Source organism: Triplophysa rosa, linkage group LG13, assembly GCF_024868665.1.
Source record: "Triplophysa rosa linkage group LG13, Trosa_1v2, whole genome shotgun sequence".
Classification (NCBI taxonomy): Eukaryota; Metazoa; Chordata; class Actinopteri; order Cypriniformes; family Nemacheilidae; genus Triplophysa; species Triplophysa rosa.
The window spans coordinates 13155855-13166231 of record NC_079902.1 but is presented as its reverse complement, the minus strand read 5'-3'; the positions used below and the strand labels follow the sequence as shown (position 1 = coordinate 13166231).

Here is a 10377-nt window from a genome sequence, read left to right as displayed (position 1 = left end):
CATTCATAGTAAACAATGGATATATGCAGCTTTAAATGGTTGTTTCTTCTTGGTCTAAAACTAAAAGTTAACTACCTGTATTCTGATGTAGCACATAATAGTTTGTCAAATAGGGCTATATTCTGAGCATATGATTTAGATTTTAATACAGGCTTTAAAACAGGTTTGTAGCCTAAGTGTTCTTTTTTGCTGAAAAATATTTTGAAGATATAGGCCTACAGTTTATACAGGTCCCTCTGTTAAACTAAAGTATAGCCAACTCAAAGAGGTTCCTGACGTTCCACATAGGATTCTTTATATAAGGCAAGTGATTAAACAGTTTATGGGTCTGTTACGGTTTTGATCAATTTGCGCACTGTTATAGCATGAAAAAATACTACTGGAACGTGCACACGATGACACGAACACGTTGTTACTGTATGCTGAGTGAGTGTTCTAATGGAGTCCCTCACTCCCCTCCCGCGGATCGTAGAGGAAGCGGAGCTCGCGCAGAACGCCACACACAAGCACGCAGCGCGCGCGAGGACAGTACGCGCTGAGACGCGCACCTGTAATCCACACCGCTCACTCGCCGATGTACCGATAGTGTGAGATCATCCAACAGAAGAAAGAAGACATTATAAACTAGCGCATACCCATGCTTGGGATTCGGTGTTCTTGTTCTTCGCTAATGCAAAAGGAAATATGCAGCGAAGCCTCACACTGCTCTGCACCAGTTTTCTGGGATTGTGCTTTGCTTCCAGTTTCCCAAGTAATATCAACATAGGTGAGTGAATGACAAAAGTAAAGGAAGATCTCCACGATGGTGCGTTAGGGGAAAAACGACGGAGAAAGAGTGGCGATCCAGCTTTCTGAATAATTGTTGTCTTTTTTTATAGATTTTTACTTGTTTTACTAGAAAACAAGTGAAATCATTAATGGATTGTGGGTTTTTTCTTTTCCCACAGGAGGGTTATTCCCAACCGAATCGCACGAATATGAGGTGTTTCGGTTTGCGCTCTCACATCACCAGGATATCCCTAAACTGGTTCCTCAAGTGGATATGGTCAAAATGGGGAATAGCTTCTCCATGACATATGCTTGTAAGTACAATCCGTTTAACAGTGTAGAAAATGTGTGTTGTAGATATAAAGGCATTCGAATTGCTCTTGATAGCTGTTGCTTTCATATAAGGAAAACGAGTAAAAAGTCTAGATGTGAAAGTTTCTCCCTGTTGCGCATACCTCGGCTGGAAAATCGATTTAATTTTAATTGAATTGTCTCTTGTCTTATTTTAAACGACTAATGGGCTTACATTAAGTTAATTAGTGAAATGTTTCACTGAAGGTTAGGTTTACCAGGCGAATCTTCGTTAGTCTGACCATTTAAACAGCATCTCCCTCAGATCTAAATCTCGACGCGCGCGTTACGCCAGGAATATTCTTGAATGTCGCCTGATGTGAGGGAAATCACCTCCCTAACAACTTTATCTCGTAGCCTACGTCGTTTTATTTCAGTGAAATTCGTTTCACAATAATGTTTACAGTTGCTCTCGGTTTTCTGTCACAATGAATGCGCGCTATTCATGAAACGGTTCCGTACCACTATATGATCACTATGTTCATTGTTATTAATTAATATCGAAATTGTCGGCGAGATGTTCGTATTTTCGATTTTGGTGTACAGGTTTCTCTTTTTAAAGACATGCGAGACATTTGTGTTTTATTCTGAAAAACCAATGATTTGAGCGCGCAGGTTAGAAGCGCAAAGCGTCCTGTGGCAGCATTTTTGGGTGTTTTTTAATACCACTGAGAGCACATCAAAGAAATGCACATTAAATCCTAACATTACTTTCGCTGCAAATTTTGTGCTATGCATAGACCCATTTCATCTAGCTCAAATATTCCGGGATTGTTTGTCAGGACCATCAGTGCCACGCTGTACCCTCTCTCCCGCCCTGAGGCAGATCAGTCTAACAAAATGAAAACCATTGAATAATGGCCTTATTAATGGATATTATGATGCAGATCCAAACATTAAATTGGAGGTCTCCCAATAGTATAATTAAACCACATCTACTGATTCTAATAGGGCTGTGGGACTTTGGAGAGAAGAGACGGCACGCTATTAGTTTCTCTATTGCATCTTCTGGTGTTAACTCAGGTGGAAACTCAACATGCTCATTATGCCATGAAGGCACTTTTCTACTCGCTTTTTATTTTTCTATAGATTCGACATTTCTTATTCGCTGACCCATTGTGAAGCTCAGTCATATTTAAATGCGGCAGCAGAGTGTCCTGGATAATCGAAAGTCCCTTGTATTGCTCTGCCCTCCTGATTTGTTGTGTGGTGAATGGGTGGCCCTTGCGCAGTGAGCTGTGAGAGGAGTGCTGTGAGGGCCCTGACTCTGTCTGATGCTGAATGGCCTCTTGTGCCAGAAACTGAATGTGCGTCCGGAGACGCCTGAGGAAACTTACCCTCAGCTGTTCTCCCTCTGTGTGGGCTCAATCCTTAAAGCAAATCATCCACATCAGCACCTGCTAGGGTATACCAGTGGGGTATGTGTTCTGGGGCAAAGGTTAAATAAATAAGTAGTGGTGTCACCTAAGAAAGCATTTTTTTTTAATTGGAACACAAAGGCATATTGCATGTGCTGCTGTTGTTGACAATTATATGAAACATGCAGAAATTTACTAAGAATAAATTGCACCTGCTGGTAGCTGGTAGCAACGTTTTGACATTGTTTTCGATTTACTAAAGAAATGCATGTCTGATAACTCCTCAAATACGTCAAAAACATTTACTGAAGTAAATTGCATGCAACAATTCCATCTTTCAAGCCAGATTTGCTAGGTTGCTTTTGCTACACTGAGATTTAGTTTACTGGGACTGTACAACATCTCTCCGCCACTGGAATCCAGCAGATTTAGCTATTTATAATGCAGAATGGAAATGGAATGGCTAAAACTGCACATGGAAACCTGGTTAAGATGGACTCTGGGAGGCTAGTAGGTGAAAATGCAGGTTTGCAAAGCAGTTTTGCATGCTTAAGTGGCACAATTGTTTACTGGATACGCCCCAATAAGTCTATTGATTTTCCAAAGCTATGTTTGATTGAATTGATGCTTTAGTGTTTGTAACTGTAGTATAAGAATTCTGTTAAAAGTCAGTTTGGATATCCTGTATGTCTGGTAATTGTAAACAATTAATTACAATTAATGCGTCATAAAGTAATAAATAATACCAACATATCGTGCGTTTTCTTTCTCTCTCTCTCTTATCAGAAATTGTCACATTTTCACTTTCAATTTCGAAAGAATGCCCATATGAAGGGCTTGTATGTAGGACTGCAATTTATTCAGTGACCCCCAACCGTCTTGCTGACATTTGAAGTCCTCGCAGCTAATGGTGGATTCCTTTATTTGATCCCTGAGCAGAATTAGAGCTGATCAATAGCTGGACCACATGGTCAATTTGAGATATAATCAATATGAGAGGCTCACCGATTCCTTCGTGGAAAAACTCAAGAGCCTACTTAAAGATCTAGAGGCGAGTGTGTTCTCAGAAACCCTAGCAAGACACCTTCCAGGCCAGGAGAATATCAGCACACATAAATCTAAAGAAAAAATTCAAGTGTATTTACAGCGATTTACACAGAGTAAATTTTCATAATATGGTATTGTAAATGAAACGTCTGTTTTTTATCGCTGTGCTACTGCTGAAGAGTCACGCGTATCCCATCTTCTCCTGTATTCGGTGTTTTACAATACGTAGTTTGCACCTTCGCATCTGATTTTGCTTTTGGGAGAAAAGCTGTAAACACGCATTAGAGAGTCTCTTGGAAAACAGCAGCCGTTTCTGTCATAAGCCAGAGATGTCTTTCAGAGCTTCGCACCGAGAAGGAAATAATAACCCTCTGTACCATGTCTTCCTGCACATCTCGCAGTCACAGTGAAATGCGTACAGGCAGCACGCCGGTAGTGTTTGGATTGTGTGTGGGGGGAGTTGGCTTCATGGCGTTGTGTTATTGTGTAACGGGAGACTGAGGGGGAAGGGATAACCCTCGGCTTTACACTTCGCCCAGAACGGCTTGTTTTAGAGAGGGTCTCCACGCAGTAATCGTAACAAGAAGATGATGATCAGAATGGGGTCGCCTAAAGCGGATATTCGGTTAAAGTTCCAGGAGGTCCTGTCTATGTTACAGATGTTATATGTTAAAAGGTTATACAGTATGTCATATTGAATATATGCACGTTAGTTGCCTAGCAACCATTAACAACCTAGAATTACATCATGTCAACACCTGACACATTATAATCAACAAAGATGTTCACGCCACGGTCTAATTGATGACCTCGTCCATAAAAAACACAGACCCGGTCTGTAACATCCCATGTTAGCTCTAAATCGCTGCACACACAACATCAGTCTGATAGTTGGATATGGTGGCTTGTCAAAGGTGGCTTTGGATCTCTGGTGTGTTGTAGCTGCTGGTGTTGCTACGGGTTGAGAGGAAGGATCCAGTGAGGGCTGTACTTCTGCTGAATGGAGGATAAGAGAGAAGCTGTCATGTTCAGTCTGAGAGACGAACAGAAACTCTCTCATCTCGCACGGTACTTTACGTTAATGAGAGACAAAGACAGCATCTCATCTGCTCTCGTCTGTTCGATCTCAAAAACATGACAACTGTGTTACAGTCGGTGGTCGTGAAACTAGAACAAAGAATGTGAAGGTGGTAACACGCTTAGGGAATTTTTTTATTTTTGCAGTGGAAATGACAAGTACAAGGATCAGTATCAGTGAAAGACAGTATGAAATGTACAACATATAGTACCATGGTAAACTGTGGGAAAAGTTCAATTATGTTTCATTAGGCTTATGCCCAATATAGACTGAGCTTCCTGTCTTAATGAGGACACATGCGGCTGTCGTGGCTGACATCACCATAGAGAGTTTAAGGAGGTTTTTTTACTCGAATCCCCTTAGATCTTCCTGCATCTAGAGACATACTGTAATCATGAACTACAATAAAGGGCTAGTTCACCCAAAAATGAAAGTTCTGTCATCATTTAATCGCCCTCTTGTCATTTCAAACTTATATGACCTTCTTTCTTCTGCAGAACACAAAAGAAGATATTTTGAAAACTGTTGGTAACTATGGTACCCATTCACTTACATTAGTTTTGTGTCCATGCATTAGAAGTGAATGGGTACCGCCGTCGGTTATTAACATTCTTCAAAATATCTCCTTTTGTGTTGTGCAGAAGAATGAAACTCATGTTTGAAATGACAAGATGGTGAATAAATGTTGACAGAATTTTCATTTTCACTTTAAGGAAATACAGTCTACTGTAGTAGTGTACGAACGATACAGTTCTGATAAACGTGTAAGGTGTGAAAAATACTAGGAAGAAATGATTTTCATTACATTTCAGGTACATTTGACTGTTGGCTGAGGATTAATTTGGTCCCAGGCTACTGCAAAATGAAATGTTTTGACCTTGCAGTGTGAATTGTATGAGAGTTGAAAATTGTATGATGAGAGAAACACAAAGATAATAAAAAGACAACATATTCATTAAAGATATAAAAATGTTACGTGAAATCTGACTCTGAAATCTGTATCTTTAAATGCCAATTTCCATCTCTAATCATCTGTGTGTGCAAAAGAGAGGGGGAGGGTTTCACATTCTGGGTAGACAACAGGGTGCACATGCTGTTTCCTCAGATGGCTTGTGAATGGAGTGGACAGGGTCTGAGGTTCTCAATTACCAGCTTAATTAGGCATTAAATCGCGATAGTTTCGATACACTATTGAAACAAAGAGTGAGAGCGAATGCAAGAGACCGGCTGCTTCCCGGTACATCTGCTTTTATTTTCCTTAGCAATATAACTTAAGCAAAAGATGTGGGCTACTGATGTCTGTCTGAGGACGAGGCTTTGTCCTTTCTCTGTCTAGCTGAGGACACACGCCGAGCTCAGCGGCGACAACCTCACAGCACTATTAGCACTGTTTTGCAGTGTGACCCCATAGTTCAGTCCCTATACACTACAACCTGAGCATCACGTTTTCTGGGTCACCTGCCCTTTTAGTTGGCCTACCTAAGGATCTGACTCTTTCGTCTGTGAAACACAAAAGAATATATTTTCAAAAATGTCTCAGTGGTCTAGTGTCCATACGATGGACGTCAATGGGGTCTAACGTTGTTTGGTTACCAACATTCTTCAACATATCTTCTTCTGTGTTCTAGAAAGTCATACGGGTTTGAAATGACATGATAAAAAATATTTTGCGGTGAACTCTTTAAGCACACACGTGAATGGGTTTAAGTTTGCCTGTGTGTGTTGATGCGTGTGGTTGGATATGTGTGGGTGTGAGCACATGGGCCATTGAGGTGGTTTTTATTCTTCTTTATTTATCCATTCTTATTTATTCATCCATCCATCCATCCATCCATTCTCTTATGCTCAGGTTGCGAGAATGACTCATTCAGGAGGATTGAACCCTCATTTGGACATAGCAGCACTCCGTGCACCTGGGGGTCTCTGCCCACCCAACACTGGATCTCTTCTACTGCAGTGAGAGATATTTATGGCCTTCAGTATCAAGTACCCATAGCTCTTTATATCATTAACATTAAAGGCAATCAGACACAGCGAGCGGCATGGCTCGAGGTGCCGTCACACCGTATTAAACACAGCTAAATCTAAACGGTTATGTACTGACCAAAGTTTGATTCATAGACCAGCAAGGAGATGGCTGTTACAGACAGCTTAGAAATTCAGCGGTTCAAAATGTGTCCGTCCAGCTTTTAAATAATGCTTCATGGCCACAGCGGTAACTCTTAATGTCAACCACCGGGCAGGACAATTTAGTTGTTTCCATAAAGTGACACAAACATCACACAGGAGCTTAAACTGTCCATATGTTATAAGCTTTTACTGTGGCAAACATGATGGGCAAAATGAGATACGGTACTCTGGCTATTTGTTATGTTTGGGTAATAGAAAAAGGAACATTTTTTCAAAGGTAGCCTCTGGCTTTCACTAAATTGGTTTGTTCTTCTGGTGTAGGAATGATAACAGTCATTTCTGCCCTGAGAGGCTTGTCAGCAGACAGGCTTAGAACATGACTACTGTTATACACAATGAAAAGATTTTTCAGGATCCTGGTTCGCACAGGCCAAGTAGAGTGGAAAGTATTATTAGGTATTAAAGACAAATACACATCAGTTTTGAATTATGTAAATATTTGTCATTTTAAAATGAAAAGCAGCGCATGATAAATGACCGTAGAGTAGCAAACCTTTGTGTATGACTGTGCAGCTCACAGTTATTTTCTGTTTACATGTCATCTAATGAAAGAATCACAATTAATCATTTTATTTAAAAAATACATTGCAGTAAACATTTGTGTGCTTGGTATTAACATTGCCCTTGGCTATATTTAAATAAAACACAGCGCTGTAGTCCTTATTGCTTAATTATAATTTTACTCTTAATAATTATTTTGTTGCCTTTACTAGGGAAGTGAAAAACAAAAATCGAGTAGTTGGTGGGTTGCTTTAACCATTAATGGAGTGGACTAATTGGTCTTAACTGTAAGCCTTATAATTAGACTGGATTCGGGTTCATCTGACCCCAATTGGGCACTTTTCTTAAAGGTTGTTTACTTAAGATGCATTCTTGCGTTCTTAAATAGCTAGACGGAGTGCAGTGAAATAGAGCAGCCTGCACGTGCCTCGAGATGTCTGCTTGAATATGCATGTCTGTAGCAGTGGTGCTTTTAACGGCATTTATTTAATTTCCACGCCAGCGTTTTTTAAAGGGATACTCCACCCAACAAATAAATTCTGTCATCATTTAATCACCCTCAAGAACCACTACTAAAATATCAGAAATGAATAAAGACATAAAAGAAAATCTGGATAAACTAGTCAACCTTACTAATCGACTAGTTTGACTGTTGTGACATTTCTGCTTCTGAATTATTTTGTATTTTTGCATTGGGTCTGAAACAGTGTATATTCCTTGTTAGAGCAATTGAATACATGTAAGCTGTCAGACAGCATTACAAGACATGAATAAACTCTGGGAACCTATTAACATACACTTGTTGAAAGCTCTCATCCCGCCTACTGTACTGTGTTTATATAAAGGTTGCATTTCTTGGAACTAACGCATTATGTATAGCTGACCTGGAACTGTCCTCTTAAGGCACAGATATAGCAGGATACAGAGGTGATTGTTACAGCATCTCCCCTAAAGCATAAGTTGATGTGTGACTCCCATCATTGAGTATGGACAAATTTGTGTATCAGACAAAGAAAGAGAGGGAGGGAGAGAGAGAGACGGTGTGCGTTTTGTATTCTACGGTTACTCTGAGGCATGGAGCTTGTGTGTTCATGGAGTGTGCCTGAGGATGATGATGTGTGTGTTTGAACAGAGGTCTACAGGCCAAAGGAGAGAGCAGAGCACCTCATTAAAACAGAGGCTGTAGATGGTAGAGGTGGAGCCGTGCTTTTTTTTTAAATCCACTCCATTGCACGGCTATTTAGATATTCTCCATAGTCAGACATGCTTTTAGCACCAGCACAAGCTAGAGCACATGGCTATAGATAATCCTCAGGTTGCCTGCTCATGATTTTAGAAGGGGGAAGAGAGGGAGAGGAAGTGAAACAGATTGAGAAGGAAATGGCTATTTAGTCGGCACAATCCTCCTGAGGGAGACTGTTCTCAGACTGCAGTTTAAAGCGGGCTTACTCCGTAGCACTGCCTGCTGAGAAATCTCTCAGACACGCCGCCATTTAAATAGACTGGCCTCACACATATTAGGGGGAACTGATGTAATTCGGGCCGAGGACAAACACAGATGCTGGAAATGCAGTCCAGGAAACCAGGTTCAAAGCAGTTCCTTCACGGTTATACTACAAGTCAATCTGATATATTCCTCTTGGATCAAGTTGAAATGTAATTTTTCTGTGAGATATTCACAAAGAGCAAATTAAATGACAATAGGGATTGTACGAGATGTGTGGCATATCAAGAAAGTGCATAAGACGTTATTCCCAGTAAAAGTACGCACAATCCAAATGGACAGATTCAGTTTTATTACAAAGGCACCAGTAGCCTCAAAAATCCTTTATTTTGTCAAATCTCTTCCACAGCATTTAATTACATCGGATTTAGCTTTTCACACACCGCCAAGGCACAAACTGAACAATCAGCACAACAAGTTCATCAGTCGTCCCCATATTAATAACCCGTTCTAGTAATGCCCATTGAGATCGGTTTGTTAGATTGTGCCAGGAAGGACAGATGCTGGCAAGGTCTTTGGAGCACAGGTTGGCCAGAGGTTGCCGGATCGCTTTAACCGCTCCACTCAGACTAACACAAACCACTGCAGGCGACCGGTGTGTTCCTGTCATTAGAGGGCCGGATGACAAGAGCATGTGCTCCCTGTCAGGAGGAACTCCTCAGAACAGGGAAGCAGATGTGAGCGAGAGATGGAGAGAGAGAGAGTCACACAGTCCAGTCTGCTGCCACATCATTACACCCATGGAAAGTAGTGGCAGCCGTGTGGCAAATAATTTCTATGAAAATGTTTTGCAAATGAGTTAAACTGATTCAATTTGTATGTCATTTTACTGTTTTGACTACTGCTTTGCTGGTATTAGTCAAGGTGAAGTGTTTCTGAGATGGATCATGAGATGTACTCATGCTGATTTCTGTGTCGCATTAAGATGTTATTACATTTGATTTCTATTTAAACATACATTCATTTTTAAAATATGACCATATAAATATTTAAACTGATAATCTTAACACACAGAGAAAAAAACAATATTGTGAAGATGCAAATCCAGCAATACGCAGTTTGTTTGTTCACACACTGAGGGCCCTATTTTCACGATCTAAGCGTATGGTTTAAAGCGCATGGCGCAGGTGCACTCAGGGCGTGTCCGAATCCACTTTTGCTAATTTAACGACGGGAAAACAGTCGGTGTGCCCGGGCGCATGGTCTAAACGGGTTGTCCAGATTCTCTTAATGAGTAATGAGTGTTTTTTGGGCATAACGTGCAGTAAACCAATCAGAGTGTCATCTCTCATTCCCTTTAAGAGCCAGTTGCGCTCGCGCCATGGCGGATTCGCTATTTAAACGGCAGAATTTGCAAGAGCAAAGACTGGACAATTCTCTAGAGAGGAAAGGCATCTGCTCATGCGTGAGGTTAAAGGGCGCGAGCAGATCATCTACATGACAAGCTGGATTTTTATCTTTATGTACACAATAATAATCTTTTACACTGTACTCCATTTATTTTTTATATTTGGCATGTTTGTGTGCTGCTGCGCTTCCCTCTGTGTAATAAGTAAAGTGAAAGCGCGTTGTATGTGGAC

The 10377-nt window shown here is 40.7% G+C and overlaps 1 protein-coding gene across 6 annotated transcripts in view; it reads left to right on the top strand.

Annotated features, from left to right (window-relative positions):
* The first annotated feature begins 466 nt into the window (after positions 1-466).
* Positions 467-10377, top strand: part of gria1a (glutamate receptor, ionotropic, AMPA 1a) — an 81164-nt gene continuing 71253 nt past the window's right edge. For 3 of the 6 annotated variants that reach the window (XR_008964110.1, XM_057348813.1, XM_057348815.1), the window contains exons 1-2: positions 468-766; positions 948-1082. Coding sequence is in view for 5 of the 6 variants with exons in the window: in XM_057348813.1 (XP_057204796.1) it covers positions 685-766; positions 948-1082 (217 nt within the window). In the remaining variant the exon portion in view is untranslated. Of the gene's footprint in view, positions 767-947; positions 1083-10377 lie in introns of all 6 variants that reach the window. The other 3 variants (XM_057348814.1, XM_057348812.1, XM_057348811.1) reach the window with 3 other exon arrangements.